Raw genomic sequence first — 22,699 nt, forward strand, 5'->3', positions numbered from 1 at the left:
TCATGAGTCAAACTCCCCTCTCAGACAAACGCGAGGAAGGCCTCCAAGTCACTGAGACTGCACAGATGTAACTGAGCGGGGAGTGTGCCTAAGTAATGTCTTCACTGCAATCAGGAAACAACCAGAAGTAAAAGAGATGTAATTTCATAAATATGAGCAATGAAATAAACCACAAACCCAGAAGAAAAGCAGCATGGGACAAAACCCAGAAACTCTAGGACAGCTCATTCTTTATTGACGATGACTACTGATTTTAATCAAGCTTTACTGATTTACAGGAGTGGGAAGTTTGGGGGAAAAAGGGTAGATTTAATTAGCTTCAAAGGCTAATGACAAACTTGAAGGCTGGAGCTCACAAAGTGTAAGGAATCTTAAAAGCTGTGCCACTCATAGCCGTGCCTTCACAAAAAACCAAATGCTGGCGTTTAATGAGGCGATAGTGCCTGCGCCACTGCCAAGTGCTCAAAGAATACTTGGCTTTGTCTTTGGTGACCATTCCGTACAGACAGGCATTGCAAACACACAAACGGCTCTCAGTCTTCCTCTCAGCTTTCTGCAGGAAAGGACTACTTCAAATACTGCCACTGTACCAAAATGGATACATGGAGGAAATGCAGAGAGAGCTCCCTTCTTCCCACACTCCCCGAGCACTGAGCTCAGCTTTCTGCAAACAGAAATGACCAAGTTCAAGTCTCCCCTGGCCTTGCCTTGCACTGCTCCAGCAGCAGCGAGCAGGCAGCAATCCAGCCTGCCAAGCTGTATGGGGATTTCCCCAGCATTCGGGAATCATAGTGGCTGTCATTACCACCTCGTCCTTCTCACTTTGGTATAAGAATCTTAGCCAAGGTGAGGGCAGTATCTGAAGAGCAGCTGTACTGCAGCAATCTCCATCTGCCACAGCAGCATCTCATGGCCCTCAAAGCCAAGTGAAGATTACAGAAGCTGTGCTGTTTAGGACAGCTTTCTGTTAACCTCATTTTTTAAAGGAAATAAAATTTAAGTGTTCAGGTTGTCCACCTGCAGTTCCCCCCTAACATCAGAACCCATTATCAAGTTCCAACCAAGTCTGAAAGAGCAAGAGAAGTCTCTCAGAGCCTACAAATTTTATGGAGAGTGCTGAAGGTCTGTGGGAAAAAAACTAAGAGATTGAAACTATCACTCCCACTACAGAAAGCTCACTTGTGATTTATCCTTAACGTATTCCAAGGGAAAGAAAAGAGATGGACAAGCAGCAGAGACAGCTCTAAATGAGTCACAAACATTGTCCTCACCTAGTCCAAGAGACAAGGGACAGAGAAAGAGCAGGAGCAGCAGGGAAATACAGGGTACAAAACCGCAGAATACCGAGTTCCTTAGTTTTACAGTTCACTGAGCAAATTGTGGTTTAGCTGCACAGGATAACACAGAACAGCAGAAGAGTTGAGGCTGGAAGTGATCTCTGGAGATCACCTGGATCAACACCCTTGGTAAAGCACAGCCAACCAGAGTGGCAGCTCAAGGCTTTGTCTAGTCTGGATTTGAATAGATGCAAGGAAGGAGACTTCCCATCATCTCCTGGCAACCAGTGCCAGGTGCAACCCACTCTCACAGTGAAGGAGCTTCTTCCTATATTTAAATGGAACTTCCTATCCACGCACAAAGGCCTGACTAGGATTAGTGCCTTAGCCTGAAAGGGATTACATGCAGATAATGTAACACAAATTATCCTTCCCCTCAGTTCACAAGCTGGGCAAGACACATGAAATGTGGAAGAAAAAAAATACACCTAAGAGAAAATAATTCTCCAAGGACAGACAGTGCATCAGTAATTATTTCCCAAAGACAAAGCATCTTGCATAAGTAGGAGACAACCATAAAAGTACCTTATTTTTCAGTCTACCATGCCCATAGAGTTAATTAAAAAAAAATCTGACACTAACATATGGTTATTTAGATATGGGCTATGTCCTTGAGTATTTCTACCAGCTCTTCAAGCAGTAAACATGAACCTATTTAAATAGGGCCGGAACAATTGAGGGTCTCAGCCTGGGAACTGTAACATCCCCAGAAATTTTCTGAAGATACCTTCCTAGCATCTTAATTAATTTTCTCTAAGAGATTACAGCTGTAGAAAGAACCAAATATCTGTCTAGTAGCCTCTAGATGAGGATGACAATCTTTGGATCAGTTTCCATTTTGAAGAGGCAAGGTAACACCAAACTTTAAAACAAAGACAAACAAACAAGACCCCAAAAGCAACCAAAAGAAAAACCAACCAACCAAAAAACCCCACAAAAATTCACACCAAAAAAAAAAATAGATGATGAGGACTTCAGAAAGAAAGTCCTAGACCAAACCTGTACCTGCTGCCAGCAGGTTTTCTCAGCATGATAGCCAAGCTACCCATCATTCAGAATCTGAAAATATGATGAGAGCTTTGTAATAGAATATTGGGAGAGATTAAGGGATTCCAGTGTGGGAAAAATCTTAAACAGTCAAATCCATTCCTTAATCTTAGGGACAGGTCACATTTATTACAAGGCATTCACACAATCACTAAACGAAACTCACCCAGGACAAATGGCTGGCATGATAAGTAACCCAACCCTCCGCTGGCAAGCAATCAGCAAAAGACATCAGAAAACTTTTAGCATCCCACACAGTACATTTAACACCACAAAGATTTGGGATATGAAGTCTTATTTTCCCACTTAAACTTCTGCTTTAATGCAAATGCAACAAAACATTAGTTTTTCAAAGTCTTACACTAGATGAGCACAGACTTCATCAGAGCGGGACATTTATTTTATTTTTTTAATAGAATTTTTAAAAATGAAATTGTACATCTCCAGCTCATGTTTAACTGCAAATATGTTCTTGAAGGTCCCTCTTCTTCATAAATTATATTCCTGTAAGGCAGACGAGCCAACACTATGAACCTGGGCTTTGGTGTGCCTCATCCTGGACCAAAGCAACAAAACAATCACTTTTCCAATAGGAGTAGCTGTGTAAAAATCTAGGGTCTGCACTGCTAGCCACACATAAAATAATTTAATAATATTTAAGATATTATTTAAAATAAATGAATTAAAAAATTCTAAAAATAATTAAGAAAAAGAATTAAAGAAGATAAAGAGCTAAGCAATTTCATCATCATTCCCTGCTGGATCAGCATGAAGACCTGGCACATTCTCATTTGCAGCTGCTGTTCCACTTTGATAGACTGACACTTAATAGTTCTAAGAGTAGGCTTTAGACAAACAGTAAAAAATTAACATATTTTTTGTCCAGTCCAGTTTGCTTCTTCCAGAAACCAGCTCCTCCATTACTGCTGTTGCAGTCAATAGTGCTTTTAATAGGTAAAATACAAGGGGAGTCAGTTTATGGCATTTAAAGCTGAACACACAGAGCAATGACACTGCAAAAACAGAGTGTGTTAATACACAGGTACTGTAGACATTATTTAAAAATATATACATTACCACACTGATTTATTTTATCCCACATTAAGCATATAGTGCAAAAGACAGCAAATCAAAATTGCTAAAGCCTCAGGATATAAAGACAGCAGGTTTGTTTTGTAAGTAGAAGCAGAGAGCCAGAAGAGCACTTACTAAATGGATGCCTGAAAACAGTTTTCCTTTTTAGAAAAATTAAAGGTAACTACTTCACTGAAAATATTATCATGTCTATAATTTCCACATAGTGTTGGAACATAAAAATGAGAAGGAAAAACAGATAGTACTTGCACCCCACCTTAAGCTACCTGACCATTTCTCTCCTCAGTATCCCCCTGCACCCTGCATTAACCCATTTGCTGTCAGCTGATTCACAGATCTCACTGCCAAGTTTTCACCAGCAATAATGCCCTTTTGTCAGTGGCTGGCAAGTTATCCACTTTCTTCCAAACTCCTTAATTATAAAATCACTGATTATCAATGGATGGATTATTAGATAAAAAACTGAAAAGCAGCCTGTTTCTGTGGGGAGCTACACAAAGAACAGTCCCTTCCAGTCTAACCTTACCCCATCCCAAATTAAAGATTTTTATGTGAAAAAACCAAAAATTTAACAAGTATTCCCCAAAGTAGGTACAACAGAAGTCTAAAAGCCAGAAACTGCTTAGCATAGCCATGGAGTGCAGAACAGCAAGCCTGGCCATTAGAACTCCATGAAAGAGTTAATTAGGGCAGCTTTAGGGCTACTTTATATCAGCTGGCCTGATATGTCTCTGTGGCCTTGAGGAAATAATAAAATCATTTCCTCAAACTAAAACCAAGAGCACTAACAATTCAAGGAAAGCATCCTCCTCTACCACCTCCAGCACTGAGCATCCATCAGCCACCTGCACCAGCCTGAAGGTTACTCTGCCCTCTAGGAAGGCAGCAGTACCACTTGCAAGGGAATGTACCTGGATTTGCTTAAGCACACACCATCATTTACCTTCTTTGCCCACATTGCTTTCTGTCCTTAAGTCTCAGGACACACTTGCATTGAACAGCCTTTAAAAAGTTTATCCCAAGGTCATTGCAAAAGGAAGAGTGCAATCCTGTTTATACAGTCCACGGGACAACTGCACCCTCAAAGGCCACATCTCTGCCACAAATGACACATCCAAGAACAAAATGCTTGGATGCAGCTACATCCATAGCCAGTGATGCACTTCTATGAAAGGAACCAAAACAAATTCTGCTGTTCTACCTAAACTCCACTCAAACACAACTTTCAAAAGCTATGAAAGCACTGGAAAAAAATCTGGGTGACTTTTTTAGTGTGGTTTTTAACATATTTTTATTAGTAATGTTCCTAGTCTGTAAATATAATTAATTCATAAAAATTTTATATTCCTATTCAAAATTAAATGTAGAATAAGTAAAATGAAACTGGATGAACAATATTAATATGCTCTAAAGGTAGTCATTTTATATCAAGTTTATTCTGATCACATTCCTGTGCCTTTTAAAAAGACTTTCTGGAAAACTTACATCTACCAAGCCTGGATGCCCACAGGAATCGTGTCCAAATTGTCCAGAAAAATTGAATTTTTGGTTTGAACTTGCAACCATCTGCATTGGAAGTGCTTGCACAACGATCCAAGCAGAATGCAATTCTCTTATGCAATATACACAACAGACTACATTCAAGAGTAGAATTCAAATCTTTGAATACTGCATAAGTGCAAAGAATCCAGAGTGAGGTAAAGACATTTGGGGAAAGGAGATTAAAAATAGCTGTTTGCCAGAAAATCTGAAACAAATAAGGATTTAAAGGAAATCATGCTGCATTTACAGACACTGCAGATGAAGATGGTTCAAGTTCATTAAGAAGACTATTTACAACAAATTATTCATGTTATTCTACAGATCATTATGGCTGTTTTGTAGAAAAACATAATGTTTATGCATGAACTGGAAATGGAACAATCTCCTCATATTCCATAAGCAGAATGAACAGATTATTGACTAGGATTGCTAAACATCTTGGGCTTGTTTAAAAAAAAAAAAAAAACAGAAAATTTCTTTGGGATATTTCTTAATAGGACCATCCACAACAAACAAACAAACAAAAAAATCCACCCTCATCTATTAATCCCAGACTTGATGACCCTTCTACTGAATTCAGCTCAACTTCAAATATGGACTGACTTCACAAGGGCAAATTACAGTATCTTAGCATTCGAAGAGGACCACTACTTGAGTATTCATTTATGTCTCTGTCTTTACTGCACCTTCATGGAAATCTACACCCAGGCTTCCACCTTGTCTTATTGTGACTGTTCTCCTATGTGCATAGCACAGTCCTCATGCAATGTCTTTTACTTCAGAAGATATAACTTCCAAACTTCTCATTTCCTTTCATTTTTTTTCTGAAAGCTGGAATCGTCCACCACCTGCATTTGTTCCATATTAACCACCTGCTAATTTTTAGGTGTATATCACATTTATTATTGCCATCGCAATTATGGTTTAACTCTTTAAAGCACACAATATTAAAGACTTCCAAAAATGTAATGTATGGAGAAAACTTATGATATACTGAAAAACATTGCAATGCTGGAGAGTCCAAAGCATACACTGGCTGCTCCACTCAGTTTACAAAAGGCATTGTAAGAACCTACCTAAAACACTACTCTGGTTCTTCTCACAGATTCACAGATTTTCTAGAGATCAAAAGAATTCCTCTCAAGAGGTAAATTTTAACAAGAAGATTTTTTTTCCTTTCTTCAGCCTCTCTCCTCACCCTAATGCAGTCCTTCTTGCTGTGGCAGAACAAAATTAGATATTAGAACAATGACAAAAAGTAGAAAAGTGCTTGAACAGTGCACGAACCCTATTTGTGAACTCAGTGCTTCCATAGTTCCTGCTGGAACCTGGAATGTAAGCATGCAGTCATAGAGTCCTACTCACTTGACAGTATCCAAATTTTAACAGCTCTTGGGTGAGAAAGCTTACTGTGCTTTACAAAGAAAAGTATTAATTCAGAGCCTGCTGCTGTTTCCACAAGTTCATAATAATTGTGCTCCTGATAATGAAGTAAAAGACTAATGGCATGCCCCTACAAAGTTTTCAGAAGGACAGAAGTCAAAATTCATTTTCACTGCATTTAGCAAACAGGAATTTGCTAATTCAAACAATAAACAAAACAAAACAACTAAAAAGAATGAAAGTCATAAACAGGATATCTGAACTTTCCAGTTCAGACAAGTAGCAGGGTAATACTAGTTTACTTCAGTCAGTAAAGCAGGCAAACTGTACTTTTGAAAAGTGAAAGCTATATAAAGTTAAGAAAGACCAAATCTCTCAAAACTCATAACCATTGCTTGATAATCCATTACACGTGAGTCACTATGACATAACCTTTCTTGGGAAAATTTCATTATTGAGACCCCTACTACCTGCAGTACTGCTTAGAGTATTTATTTCTGTGATTACAAATTCAACATTTAAGTCTTCACAGGCTATCACAAGGAAGAGTATGGGTTCATACTGCTTTGAAAGAAATTTTCATAAGGAAAGAAAAGTAGATGTATGAAAATATTATTAGGATATACACTGGTTTTCTGTTTGCTTGTGTGTTTAAAAAGGCCATGAGGAAAACTGCAATGATTTACACCTCTTACAATGATATATTCATCTAGACAGCTAAATGGAAGAAAGCTGTACTCCTTAGATTATCACTAGATGAAATATGCTGTGTTAGAAAAAAAAATAAAGCAGTATGAATGAAGAGGACATACTTTGTTTAGCCTACTTACCTAAGAAAACCAGGCTTCTGAGACCACATTGACTACCCAACATTCCTTGAACAGAGCTGAAGTTTTCAACCAAATTTGACAGAGACAAATAAAAAATGAACAAATTTCAATTTCTGCCAGTGTGCCATGGAAACAGATGTGTAAGGCTGTAAAGAAATGACCTGTTAGCTCTCACTGAATTAAATTCTCTAAGACCCAAATTTAATTATTGCTGTTCTTATGTAACCCAACAGCACACTGTTGAACACCTTGCTCATGGCTCATATATAATGAACATGTTATACACCAAAATAGCTGTAAACTATATGGGATGCAATGCAGAAAAGGGAACCCCTACACTTTTTGTGAAGGTCAAAGTCCCGTGAGCTTCCACCACGACTCTTTGTACTGGGCTTAAAACAGAATAAAAGAAACATAACGAAATTAACAAGAAACATTAAACTTCCCATGAAGTTTATCTCAATGTGAACAGAGTAACTCCCACTTAGAACCATTGCCTTATTGCTGGTAGAAAAATGAGCATTTTAGAAATTTCTACTAGGCATTGAATTGGTGCTACAGCAAACGATGGTGCCGAAGCCTATACAGTGACTGTCAAATGAAAATACAAGAAAACACTCCAAAATGCTAAAGACCTTCACAAGAAATACTTCAGTTCCTCATCTTTGCACTCAATAAATATTCACTGCAGTCAGTTTGAATTACTGTTGAGAGTTTCAAGGGTGAAACAGGTGTTAATGAGGCCAAAGAAATACAAGAACAGAGATAACTCTGGAATTAAAAAAAAAATTAGAGCAAGGAGTACACAGGAAGCTGGTTTCATGTAACATTAGTGGCAAATGAAGGAAACATGTACCTAAAGCTAAAACACTGCTTCATGATCAGGTATGACTGGGGCTTCTCAAGGCACACTGTTTCCATGTATGTTACTGTAAGAGGACACGCAATCTTTGCTCACCACTGTTAATTACAATGAAAACCTCCTATAATTAACCGTAAAAGAACGTACCAACAGAACTGAGATAAACCAACCTTTCCCCACACACCCATATATACACACAGCAGTGATTTTTTTTTTACTCTAGCAGTTCTGTAAAATAATTTTTTGAGTACAACAATCGAGATTCTGATGCCTCTCATATGCTTGCAAGATCATTTGCATAGAGATCCCATAAGCTATTCTGGCAGATGACGTCAGGAAGAGGTGCTCTAAATTCAACCTATTACAAAAGCAAACCATCTTGCTACGGTACCCAAATGATACGTTAAATTTGTATGTTGATTATTACAAATAATTTTTGTCCCTCTATCATTCCCACCAGCAGCAAAGACCTAAGCCCAACCATTTTTCAGCACTGGCCCATGTAGCCCCCTCCCAACTTCTCTGCCTGAGAGGCCCTAATCCCCTCTTTGTGGCATCGGTCACCCGCGGCAAGCGTGACGCACCAGCCCAGAAGGCTGCTCAGGACAAGGTTTGCATATCTGATCAATCAACACTTCCAGTTGTTACCCACCAATCTGAACAGAGGGCTTTTCCCTGTCAGTTTTGCCCACCCACAGCCAGATGTCAGCAGGTCCCACTAACGTCCCAGATACCACAACCAGAAGTCTCTGCAGGGACCAGTAGGTTGCTGGCTGCTGGTAAACACTTTTTTCAGCTTTTAAGGTAGCAATCAGCATGAACTTCACAGAGTGAAAACCAAAGAGAGTTTTACCTACCATTAAGTTCTCTCTCCATGGCATCCTAAGTCTGCTCTGAACTATGAATGAACCCTCACTCCTCCCCAAAACCCCTTCTTCTGATGTCAGTAAAAGCAGGTAAGAGTGATTAATACGTTTGTATAAAGCCTGTGTATCCGGGAGCAAAGCTTGACCTGCCCATATAAAATAACTTTATAGAGTCAATAATTTTTTATTCAAAACAAAAGTGATGGATATGAAGATCACTGCAAAATGGACAGGACTTTGTAACAAAACCTACACTTCTTTCTATTCATCATTTCATTTTGCCAGATTTTTCTTCTCACTCTTCCTCATCACCTTGGAAAAAAAAAATTCCAAAACATTACCTCCTAATCTTCCAAGCTTCAAAGGCAAGCTCTAAATGAATTATTACAATCACAACTTCCTTCATCTGTAAGCCACTGCAACCCAAATGCCAAGATACCCAATATACTATGGTGAATCAGGCCCTCTTACTGCACTGCTTGTCCTCCCCCTAAAATGCTGCAGGTTGCCTGCTTACCCACCAAAACAAGCAGGATGAGGATGAGCTACATGCCACACACTGGTTATACCATTCTGCATGCTCCCAAATGCGATTAGCACAGAAAATGCGAGAAGACCAGAAGGCATCTTTCCATATTTAGCCATGTATGTTTAATACTGAGTTAGATTTCACCTCAGTGCATTATTCCATTAATCAAGGGCGGGTATAAAAAAAGAGACACAGACTGACATCAGCTACTTTCAAGATCTCTCTTCCTCCTTCCCCCACCTCCAGCATCTATGACACCATGTATTGTGCATTTCATGTGCATTCATGTGTGCAAACAGCAGAGACTTATCTACAAAGATCAGTTATACAGTAAAACTGCAAAAGGAAACTTTCACCCTTGTCCAGCTGGTTCAATAACTGCAGAGGCCAACAGCAGCAAGCCTCTAAATACATCCTGTTCTTCTCTCTCCACCCCCACGTCTCTAATCACTTAGGAGGAAGATAGGAAGATTAGCAGAGAGGAAAAAAACATAACCAAAGCTGCAGATAACCCTTTAGGACCACAACGTCAGGCTATAAGAACACGGAGCAAAAGGTTAATGCAGCTGTATTTTCAGGAATCTCAGGCACAATTGCATTTAAAGGGGAGGGAGGGGTACTGAGAAGGTGAGAGAGGGAGGAAAAAGGAAATGGTGATGAAGACAAAAATGAATTTGTCATCTACAGCTGGCTCTTTGATCACCTGGAGTATTCAGGAAAGGATTATCATCAGAAATAGGGCAGTTTTATTAACATTATACCATAATTTTTCTTGTAGTATATTTTCATTACCATCATCAGAAGAGATTTTAGTAAGAACACAGCTGCAGAAGACCCACTGAGCTATGCAAAGGATAAAGGTGGTAACCAAAACAGTGACAGAGAACTACCTATAGCAGCTGATATACTAAAGAGATTTGGGAAAAAAAAAAAAAAAAAGAAATATAAATAAAAGTCACTTCCACTAGAAGACAATGTCATCTTCATCCATGTCTCTGAGCGGTTGCTATGGGGTTGTGAAGAGGAGGGGAAGGATGGGGGGGAGGTTATAATCAATCATCTCAGAAGAGCATTGCTTCTTACAGAGAAAGATCTGGATTTTGACTGTGTCCCTAAGAAAATTGCGGACTGCAGAGCTGCTGCCACGCAGGGCAGTGAGGAAGCAGGCAGAGCAGAGGCAGCAGCTGGGGATGGAAACGCCTATTAAATCCTTTAGACAACAGATGGGCAAAGCTCGGCTGGGTTATAAAAAAAAAATACACCACAATGCATCATGTTTTATTGTCCCACCATAATGAACAACACTTAACACCCACATGCCCAAAGAAGCCCCCCTATGGCTGATCTTACCCCTTCCCTAAATTATAACCTCAAGTCTCAATCCACTTTTGGGGGGGATCCCAACCCAATGAATTTGCCAGATGCCATTGCTTATTGCACCTGTTACTAAAAATAAAATATTTTAAGAAGGAAGACGTTTGGGCTTCTTTTTAAGGGTTTTTCTTCCAATTAACACTCCCCTGCCCTTGAAGTGAATATGCTATCCAAGCAAGCAACAGTAAGTCCAGATCTTGAACGCATTTAGGGGATCTAATTATGTCATGTAGGGCAGAAGCACCTGCTCTCTGCTAATTCCCTCCACTCGCTTTCCTCTTTTTAATATTTCTTACCATTGTTCCATTCAGGAAAATCTGCTGGGGGCAAGTTTCATAAACAAGCCTTAAGAAAAATAATTAAATAACCTCCCTTCCCCCCTCCCAACCCCTCCTACAAAAACACAGCATAACCAGAATGAATTCTGCTACCGATCCTCTATTTTTCTTTCATTTCAGACCCTACCCACAAAAACCACCAGCCCATCCATCCATATTTGCTAAATACCCACAGCAGTCAGTGCCAGAGACATACTGTACATATTTCCACCAGCCCCCCCCCAACTGCACCTTAAGGACTACACCCTTTTCAATCATGATGTCATGAAATACTGCTGGTGACTCCCCCACTACCACCACCACCACCTCCTCGGTACTACAGGCTGTGAACCTTTAATTTCAATATAATTTGATTAAAAAGAAAAATGCTCCTAAGTAGGGCAGTGGAGAAACGGATGTGAAAATTCACTACCAGCAAATCATCTATTTTTTTCTTCTGCATGCACTCTGGCTGTCATCAGAACAACACCCATTAGCAGGAGTAATGAACATAAAGCATCCTGGGCTTTTTTTTTTTTCCTTTTTCTTTTCTTTTTATGAAAAAAAGATAAAAGAAAAAAAAACGAAGAAAAGAAGGAATTAAAATGAAAACTAAAAATAAATAAAGGCCAAAACCCCTTACAGATATTATCTTCACTGAAACAGCAAACGGGAAAAGCTGAACCCTGGAACACCCCATCCCCAACACCTCACCGGCTGCTACAGCACCTTCCCTCTAGCACCGGTGTTGCTGCAAAAGAACCAACCTGTCTGTCCTTTTCCTAGGGTTTTCTCCAAACGATAGGGTCCAACATATTGTGCATGTTGAGCTCCGCTGCCTTCTTTCCCTGTTGATGTCATTTCTACCTGGATCTGTAATTCTGCAATGTGTATGTGCTGATGAGCTGGAATTTCTCTCTCTGCAGCTCTTTAAATTCCCACTTCGCAGCTGTGCAAGCAAAGCACTCTTTTTATTTGCTTCAGTCCCCTTGGTTGCAGATTTTCGTCTTCCTCCTCTTTCTTTCCTCTCTCTCTCACGTGCTTATTTTCTCGCTGGGTCTGCTCGGGACGCTGAAAGACGAAGGAGTTGTTTCAGTGTTCAAAGAGGGGGATCTACGATCCAAGCCCGAGGAGCATGATGCTGGTGATCCGAGCTCCGCACGCCTTGTTCTCTCTAGGAGCTGTTCAAGGGAGAGCCAGAGCGGGAGCAGCGGAAGAGCCGGGGCCGCAGCTGTGAATGACACCAAAAGCAGCCAATCCTCTCGCCCCCCACCTTCTTCTCCCCTCCTCCTTCACTACCTTTTCTTTTCCATCAGCAGCAGTTGCTGCCTCTGCCTGCTACAGAGCATCATGACCAATGGCAGCAGCAAACACCTGAGTTCATCAGCCTATTGATAAGGCACAATTAAATATAATTTAATGTGTATATTAATTTAAGACCCAAACATGCACTTGTTGTTTGTTTTTTTTTTCTTTTTTTTAACCTCTGAATTCTATTCCACTAGGCAGCTGCAGTTCCAGATTATTAAAGAAAAGGCAAGATTGTGGTAGGAAATAGGAAAGGGGGGAAAAGCTACTTCTGAAAATGAGCCTGGGAAATGATTTGATTCTATTTGATTCTATTGATTCTGGTGGACCTCTGTCCCCTGGGGGTTTTACCATTTAAAGAAAACCTTGGGGAAAGAGGGGGGTTGTGGAGGAAAAGAGAAAAATAACAGGGACAATCCTGTAACCACTGAACTCAGTGACAGACCTGCTTTTGAATTAGATGGGAACAAAAAAACTTCGGGTCCTTAGATGAACGGATCAAAAACTGAATGGCCACTCCCTTAATTAAAATTGCAACCGAAAATCCAGGGATTAGATGCTAATTGGAGCAGACTGCCTGATCCACAGGCACTGTACTAGCAGTGTAAGAAAACTTTCACTGTTTTTGTCCAAGTATGGCTGCGTTTAACCTTCAGAGATTAGGGAGCTGGACAAAAGAAGGGATTCTGCAGATACTTCAAGTTCAGCAGAAGCCTGTGTACTTTCTGGATGCAAGACCATAGAACAGTTTCAGCCAGTCTCCAGGGATAGCAACCTGAAGCTGTTCCCACACACAGGTTCCATTTTTACCTTCTCTTCCCTACTTTGGACAGAAAACTGGTCAAGATATTGCTATTCAAATTCCAGCTGAGACACAGACAGAGCAAGAATCCTCGAGCTAGGGAAGGCAGCCTCGACAAGCCCATAAAGAGAGTAAAGAGAGGGCAAAACTTTTACAAGTCCTATCATTATCTGTTGCTCATTGAAAGAAGACTGCTTCAGGTTTGTTTGTTTGTTTGTTTGGGTTTTTTGAAGAGGGAAATTTTCCCTTTTAAAAATATCTCTATCCAGAAACAACAGATGTTCTTGTAAATTGGAATAAAACTGGAAATTGGCTGTCTACCTGTACCACAGACATGACTATCCACCAGGTTGCAGAAGAGTTAGTAAGATGGGAGGAGGAGGGAGGAAAGCGGGCTTAAACAATTCCCAGATTTCTTCAGGAAACAAAACCCTAACACTTGCTTTGGAAAAAAAACAACCCTGCCCTTTATTGTTCACCTTTACTCATTTCCAGAGTGTGTCAGTGCAGCAGTGTAAACAAACTCCAAAACACCATCCCCATTCCTCAGCTTCCCCCTCCACAGGCACCCTGTGTGACCACACACCAAGCCTCCCTCCCTGCCAAGCACTGCTTCTCTGGCTTTCCAGTGGCATCCTCTGCTCCCTCCAACCCTCCAGGTGTTTACTTTGCCCTTAATACTCAACTCAACTCCAAATTGCCATTTCTCCAAGCTCCCCAGACCTCTCCTTGCTCTCCAGCATCCCTCAGATCTCCTTTCCCTCTGGCTTACAAGCCATGATGGGACCGTTCCAGGTGAGGCACCATGGTGGGAGAAGCACTCTCCCTGATGGGCTCTTGCCTGCAGAAATCAGATGCTGGGGGCAATTGAAATATGCCATGGTTTCTGATGTCTTACTCCTCTCTAAATATCTGCCCTCCCACACTGTCAAAAAGTCCCATCAGACAGTAAGTGACAATGCTGAATTGTGGCAATGTGTGCATAGCTTGCAGAAAAAGGAAAATATTGTTTATTTGTATAAATTAGGTATCCACTATATTAATAATGCAGGGGGTGAGGTATCAGCATAGATCAAAATCTTTTTTAATTCCAAGATTTGTATCTTAAAAGGTATTTAATACTAGATGATGATGTCTGTGTGTAGATGAACCATGTGTGGGTCATGTTATTAATAGACAGACGAGAAATCAGACAATGTTGTCCATCTGAGTCCAAACTTGTGTATTTCACATTTGTTTCTATTGGGCATTGAGGAAAGTGGGTTAAGAGACATGGATGTTACAAATACCCACCTTCTGACACAAAACATGTGTCAGTTTCATGGCTGGAATAAAGAAACTTAGTGAAGTTCATATGATCCTGACTGGAAGATAACACAAACAAACATGTGTGCACAACCCCCCCCCATCTTCTCCCTCCTCCCCCCCACCCCCCAGAAAAAACTCCCATATATTTTTGGTCTTGTTTAGTTATGTTATTTTGATTCCTTTGGAATGTCCTTCTGTAGAGCCCATTGCGACAATTTCAACCTTTTGTCCTAAACTCTTTTTGAAAAAAATGCTTGGACATTTCTTGATTACTGAATAACCAAATGTTTTTTTTTTTTGTTTTTTTTTTTTTAATTTTATGTATTTGTTCATATGGAGCCAAATCCCATTTATCTGTACCCCTTTGATCTGAAACTCAGTCCTTTGAATCTAGGTTATGTCCCCCTGGTGTGAATTACTTATACAATAACTCCCTCAATTATTTGAAGCCCTGTTTATCCAAATGTTTTGATGTTCCAAAAGTATTTTGAATAAACAGGACTCTGCTGTCATTGGATATATCAGATATCTTTGGGGATGCATATGGGATGATTTCCCCTGACCTTATTCTGTATAATCTTGTGCTTAAATGAACAAGAAGTGTAAACTTAAATGTATAGTTAGCATATTGGCATAATCTTAGGTTCTTCTACTCTTTTCTCCATTGTTTTTCTTTTGTTATACTCATTTAAGGACTAAATTTCTCTCAGGAAGGGTTCAACACTGATCCCAGCAAAAATTTTGCTGGAGTATGGAGTGAACAAAAAAGAAATTATTTAAAATTTTGCTGTTTTATCATACTTCTGAAAACAAAGAGCAAAGGATTGGGTTGTTTTGTTTTTTTTTTTTTGCATTTTTTACCCACTCCCATTGACACTACCTTGTGTCTAATGAAAGTCTTTATTATCATTTGTTTTCTTAGATACTTGTCATTGCCTTTCCTCTTATTCCCATAAAAATCTTAAGGGTCAAGATGGATCATGAGATGATGAAAAAAGCTACAGGAAAAAAGTCTGTGAGGAAGGTTTGTTTTAATGTTTTTCACTTGTTCAGTTGAATATATGTTTGAAGTTAGTACTGAAAAAAAGGAAGTGTAATGCTTCCAAGAAAACTCACCAGTAAAGTTGTGTAATTAGCATAGAATGATAAATCAATAGCCTTCTTGTAGTAAGAAGAATTTAAGCTAAGACTTTGTCTCCAATTAGAATAACCTAGTAGCTAATGATTATGATAAGGACATAATAAAGAGGACAAAAATATTCAGCATTTGCAAGGTCAGGATCCATTGCCACACCCTGAATTGTGTGTTCCATCCACATATGTATGGACACATGGCACCTCTTTGATAAGCGCTGAAGGGATTTAGATATTTTGAGAATTAACCTCGTATAGATACTTCATGAGAAACTCTCCCAGGTGTTTGGAGGACATTTAGTCATCAATACTGTTGACAAACTGATAATATGTTTATTTAGGATAATTATATCAATTTGCAACATTTCCAAAGAGATGTTAACAGTCTAAAATTGAGAATTTTTCTCCTTTGCATTAGGTATCGACTGTCTTTGTAAGAAGCCAAGGAAGGCTGCAAGAAATGAAAGGATTGGATTTCAGTAAGAGGTTGGTGTTTCGAATTCTTAGAACACAGAGTTCAGACACTTTTCTTACACTAGCAAGTGTTGAGGAACTTAGTTAACATTAGTTAACTAATGGAAGGCAGTGCTTCCACACAGACTCCCACTGTGGCAGCTCCTCAAATCTGGTCTATATTGCTCAGCAAAGCTGTACCATGACAGTAGTTAGGCAGACTCTGGAGACCTTGCTGTTGTTGCCATTATTGCTATTGTTAATAAGAATGTAGCCAGTATTATTTGGATTCTTGGTGTTCTGCATATTCTAGTACATCGTTTTTATACTTACCCAGAAAAAATGAACTGTTAGCTTATTCTCTACATATCAGCAGTGTTTCAAGCTGAATTAAGGTAAAGGCTTGTAAAATGTTTAATAACAAAATAGATAACTGCTCTTACAGTATCATTTCCTCTGGACCATGGACTTTCTTTATTCCTTTGGAAATATTACTGTCATTTTCTCAAGCCTGCTGCTGTCATTACCTGTGCCTCACAGAATTTTTAAACTATTAAGAACCAAAAAGCTATTGCCAGCTTAATATAGCAATGTGAAAAACTCTGTATGAAGATTTTTTGTTCTTACACTGAGCTTTGTGTTTCCTAATAATATGAATATGCAGGCACATTCACTTGGTTCACTAAGTGGAGCTGTGACAGGGTCTTGACAGAAATCAAACTTGAAAGCAATCAGATGCTTTAGCATGAGGAAGGGTCTGTGGTAACTGACCTGTCTTTGAGGTACAAGAGACCAAAAGAATGTCTGTGTTAGTTGTCAGAGCAAGTCTCCACCTACCCTAATACTGTATCTCCAGAGGTGTAAGTATAGATGTAAGGAAGAAAAAGTCCAAGGCAAGTGTATGTGATTCTTGCCTGCAGTACTCTCTCAGGATCCCATTGTTTTCAGCTCAGGGACTTTCTGAGCCAGATGTTTTTTCTGTGTGTGCCTCAACAGATTTTTTTCCCCCCCGGGCTTGTTTTTGTCTTCCCTTAAAATCTTGACACCGTGACAGATGGCCAGATATCTCTTCAGATTATGTGCATGCTTCTCAGAAGAGGGTGAATCCTTGAGACAAGTAACATCCATTGATCAATGCTCAAGAACCCCAAAAAGGAAAGAAAGAAAATTATGTGTGAGGCACAATTCTTGAAATCCTGCAGCTGTATGGAGCAATTCCAGCTGCTCAGGAAGCCCAGAAACAGTAGAGCTGAGAGTTCAGAGCAGTTGCTGTTTAAGATGTAGAAAACAGGTATGTGAAAACAGAAACACTATTTCTGCCTGTGTTTCTTCTGGTGTTGGAACAATTCCATCCATTCAGTTTTTGCCACAAAATGCATGTGCACCCTGATCAGTGACTGATGATCTTTATGATGATCTCATACAGAAGTGACTGTAAAGTACATATTAGCAGCTGTCATGGATGTTTTATGGGCACTTCAACAACATGCACTAAAGTTGTATGATGTCAAATGCACTGAACAAAGCAAATTCTGTAGATTTCACCACAGGTGGTTTAGTGAAATACTCAGTCAACATCCTAGAATATTCCTATATTTCTCTGCTGTGGTTTCAAGTAGGTTAAAAAGTATTGATCAGGATGAACAAGGAAAAATATTAATCGTCTAGACCACAGAGTCAGTCTGCCCAGTAGCTGGAAGCCAGGTCCCAAATCTCACAGTTGCTGGCACCTGCTCTCACAAGCCAGTGAGTCTGACCTCCCCTGTGCTCTTGTTGGTAGAGATTCAGGGGTGCTCTCCCACCTGGGGCTGGCCCCCAGAGACTCCCTCACCCCACTGGCTCCCAGATCACTTCCCTGCTCACCATCTGGTTTGCCTTGATCTGTGCAAGGGATCACACCCACCCACCCACCCACTTGATCAGCCACTGCACTGCAGACACACAGGCCCCCCAGCCCGTGGCCTGCCTCCAGCTCTGGGTTCACACCCCCATGCACATGGCTGCACAGGCACCCCTCACCCAGCAAAGAATTAGAAAACAGTTTAATAAGAACACAGGTCAGACTGCACTGATCAGGCACCGAGCATAACCAGACAGGTATTTTGACTAGCCAAGTGTGGCAACTCACCTTATTATTTGCTTACCCCTCTGTTTTCTCACTCGTGTCCTTCCTCAAGTCACCCAACCTACCCCCTTTCCCCACATTTTGCTCCACCCATAAGCATCCCATAATTAGCCCTGTTCAATCTGGAACTGCTTTTCCCTTACATCCCATAATGTGTCCCACTCCTCAGCAGTGAGCCCCTAAGTCTGAAAGCTGACTGGAGAGTGCTTTTTTGTGTGTTCCTGCTAGCCCTTGTGCCCTTGTGCTCATCCAGATGTGCTGATGGGGATTGGGCAGCAGGGTCTTATTCAGGCACCTCACTCCTCTTAGTGCCTCTCTGATCTCCTTCATGGGATTTTGTCACATGATATTTTATCTGTTATGCTGTTGGATAACTTGGCTCCTAACTACACGATACACTTGGTTTCTTGGTTGCAATAGCCTGCCATCCCTTCTGCAGGGAGAGTTATAGACATGACCATCAGAGAGGAATGGTCATCTGGAGTTGTGCTGTGTCCCTTGGAAGATAAGGCATACCTGGCATTTGACACACAGTGGGAAATATTAAAGTTCACAGATTTGTAGTTATTTAGCCCCCACTGGGAATTTAAGAAGAGGACATCCTGCCCTAAGTTCTCACAAAATGCTGGAAGGAAAAGTTAAAGATAGGCTAGTAATGATGGCAATGGCAAAATGGTAAAAGATCCCTTGCTCCATAAAATTACTCTATCCCAGCTTATTTGGTAAAAGATGAGCAAAGAGATTGATGAGGTGAAAAAGTAGAGCTTTGTTCTTTGCATTCACATCAGTCTCACAGAAAACAAAAGGCATTGCTTGAAAACAATCAAAAAGAGTGCCAAGATAAGCAGTAGGCAAATAGAACAAAGAAGAACCTGAGGCCACTATGCACCAGTGAACAGAACTGATCCATTCATCACATTGCTACATATAACAGTGGCAAGTGCAAAAGATAAGCTTTTAAGGAAGATAGATCACATGAGGTTGTTGCTAACTTAGGACAGGAGCTGGAATGAAGGCTGCAAGGCAGGTGCAGGTTAGCAACAGCCAACATTCCTGACAGCAGAACCAAGGATAAAGCACTAGGAAGGGTTTTATCTGATGAAAGAAAGTGAAGAAGTGAAGAACAATTTAAGAGGTCAAAGGATATTGTTCATCAAAAGAAAAGGAACGACAAGATTTTTCCTCTGCCAGTTGCACAGGCAAGAAGGCAGAGGCCATTCTGAAGATTTACATGCTGAGTTCTCAGAACTGCTGAAAATGGTTGCTTATTCTGGGCAAAATACTGATTTTATGTCACAAAGAAAAATCAATATAATTTCCCTTAAAATGTATTTCTTAACTGCACCAATAATTTGTTCATTCAAAAAAAATCCCCCCAAAACAAAACAAAAAAAAAAGCCCAAGAAACAAACCAACCAACAAAAAAAAAAAAAAAAAACAACAAACCCACACCAAAAAGCAACACCAAAACCAACAAAAGAACCCCCAACAAAAGTAACAAAAGCCATACACTGAAATAGTAATACATCCCTGATTTTCTTCAGAGCCTTTCACATGGGCCAAAACACATTCAGACTGGGAGGACTGGGCACTGTATGCAACAGTTATTAGATATTGGAAAATGTTCCTAGATACTAGAACAATATTTAGACAATTGAGCTGTCCTAATGCTGCTAAGATAAAAGAGCAATTCCTAGTCATCAAAACTGAATAAACCAGCTCCATAGTCCATGAGGTATTTAACAGGGCAGTCCAGAATATAGAGGCAGGGAAGCACTTTCCCTGCCTCCCCAAAGAGCAGAGAATTGTAGGAGCGTATTTCAGACTCTCTGAAACCTCTATTTTAATGACTCTCCCTTTTAAAGAAAAAGTAAAGGCTATTCTGAAGTTTCCATAGAACCATTCAAGCACCAGAAGGTCACAGTTCCTAGCTCCATAGGTGATGCAGTTTTTCAGAGAAAATGCCTGTCTGTTGGGGAAGCCTCTAGCAAAATAAAACAATATGCAGATGAAAGTTACAAGGATGGCCGAAAGGTGAGCTGCAAAGTGCTTTTTAAATCCCCTCCTGCTGGCAATGGAAAAAGCTGAAACAAATTCCAGCATTGTAATGATGAAATTATTCAGCTGGAACAGGGAGAAAGTGTTACAAACTGGTTGAATAAACAAACTTTGGAAAATAGGGTGCTGTCCTGCTATTTGGGTTTTGCTTTTGATTTACGGCATGGACTGGGGAAATCACTCTGAGAGCTGCCAAACCAGCTGATACCAGAGTTTATGTGTCACAGGTATTTGCCACACCACTGGCAGAGTTCCAGTCACAAAAAAGGGCAAATTCTCACCCTCCTAAACATAGGTCTTATTAAGATTAGCTAAAAACAGGCAGTCCAAAGTTGACATGTCTAAGATCCCATTATTGCCCTGAGCTTCCTTTTCTTTCAGTTCTCTTTAGAAAATATTTCCACCTCATCTGCTCTTTATGATACACTTGGTGATCCTTGAGGAGGATTCTTGAAACGTCTGAGATTCTTTAAAATATTGTATCAGAAATGTATTCTTTGAACATTACTGTTTTTTCCACCTGCCTGGAAATGAGGAAAACAAATACTCCAACAGCAGGACTGAAGGATTGTCTTTTTTTTGGATGTGTGAATGAATGTTTGCACTGACCTTTTCACCAGTTACACTGAAAAGCTAGGACACAACTGCTCTGAGGAATGGTCTGTGAACCCCATGGGAGCAGCACAGGTTAGCATGAGTAACTCCTTGAATTTTCCCCTACCAAGGCAAAAGTTATTCCCAGAGAAAAGCAGTGAATCAGATCACCTGCTCTTGTTTTTTGCTGTGGTTAGTAGGTCACACACACTTAAGGAGAGATTGTGGCCTCTAGGCATGTGGTTGCCTGAGTACAGTACAGCACCCTCTATAAGAGGAGAGTCACAGAAGGATTTTCTTTTTTCCTCTGCCTCTAACACCATGATATTTTTACATCTTTCCTCTATGTCATCCTTTTTTTGAGTGCCCAGAGTTTGAGGAAATCCTAAGAAAATTGCCTCAGTAGATATCACATTGTTTCATTGAGGGCTGTACAAGAGAAAAATTTCAAATGCCATCTTTACTCTTTATACACCCAAGTGTAAGAAAATGTTGATCTAGTGATTCATTATTAAAATATCAGATAAAAGCAAATGGAATTTCCACAGTTTGTCATCATCTGGGCAACTTTTATTTTTTTTTCCTTGAACTGGCAAATCAGTAAAATTCAAAATGCAAACTTACATTGTGGAGAAATCCTGAAATCTTGCTTGCTGGATCTACAATGTTTGTTATAGCAAGGTAGAGGGCTTCTCTCATGACAGGACTTGCATGACATGTGTTGATAAAGGAAAAAAGAATTCTGACTTCAATGTATGCCCTCGTGGGCTTATGCACATGGATCCCATTAATGTTGATGATGATTACATGGATGAACTGATGGGCCAGTAGACCTCTGGCCAAATTAAAGGTGTTAAAAAAGTGTTAAAAGTTAAAAGTCTGCAGGAAAAGAGTAGCAAAACAATAGTGTCTGTACAATGTCTTTTCCCCCAATGCTCCAAAAGATATTTTTGAATGCTCAGCAGTAGTTTTGTGCTTTTTTACTGATGTGAATTTTCAAACCTTGAGTTATTTCATTAGAAAATACCACCAGTATTTAAAATGTCAGACTCAAACTGCATTTCCCAGTGTGAATGCTGAATACCAGTGCCTGAAGGAAAGTTTTATGGCATCGATTAACTACAACCGTTTGTAGAACTGACAAAGAGCTGTGTTAAAGGTTTATTCTGACTTTTAGATGTGAGTATTGTGCATCATTTTTATAACATGCAAGCCAACAGTGATGTACTTTGTTACTGCAGGTCAGAACAACTTCACCCCAAGAGATAAATCACAGAAACTGACATTAGCAATCCCACAACTTGCGAGGCACAGGATAAGAGAAGCCATAGAAGAGATACTTCATTTTGTTTTCATTTGATTGAGATTGCTATTAAGAAAAACAAAATATACCCAAAATGAAGAACACACAACTCACATGGAAAAAATACTTGTGAACAGGCCTGACATGAAATAGCAGAAGTAGGCAAAATACATGCAATGAATTTAGATGGGAACAGTGACATGTTTCTCTCAAAAGTCCAAAGAACAGACCCTGAGCAAGTATAAGTAGAATTTTAGAAAATGTACCAAGTAAACAAACATGAGTGGTAGTGAAATCAAAACCTAGCCTTAATGCTGTTTCTGGTAATGCTAATTCTGGTAAACAATTTAACAAGAGAGAACACATTTTTTAGACGGGGAAGATGCTGCACATATGTTGTTCATGGCAGCATTTACAAATTATTAGATTTCA

General features: G+C 39.9%; 1 protein-coding gene across 16 annotated transcripts in view; it reads right to left on the bottom strand.

Moving 5' to 3' along the window:
- Positions 1-12,398, bottom strand: part of BRSK2 (BR serine/threonine kinase 2) — a 304,866-nt gene extending 292,468 nt beyond the window's left edge. For 10 of the 16 annotated variants that reach the window (XM_059849093.1, XM_059849091.1, XM_059849096.1 and 7 more), the window contains exon 1: positions 11,950-12,397. In XM_059849093.1, the coding sequence (XP_059705076.1) occupies positions 11,950-12,043 (94 nt within the window). In that variant the 5' untranslated portion in view covers positions 12,044-12,397. Of the gene's footprint in view, positions 1-11,949 lie in introns of all 16 variants that reach the window. The other 6 variants (XM_059849087.1, XM_059849085.1, XM_059849086.1 and 3 more) reach the window with 1 other exon arrangement.
- Positions 12,399-22,699: the final 10,301 nt, after the last annotated feature.

The sequence above is a fragment of the Haemorhous mexicanus genome, chromosome 6 (genome assembly GCF_027477595.1).
Source record: "Haemorhous mexicanus isolate bHaeMex1 chromosome 6, bHaeMex1.pri, whole genome shotgun sequence".
Lineage (NCBI taxonomy): Eukaryota > Metazoa > Chordata > Aves > Passeriformes > Fringillidae > Haemorhous > Haemorhous mexicanus.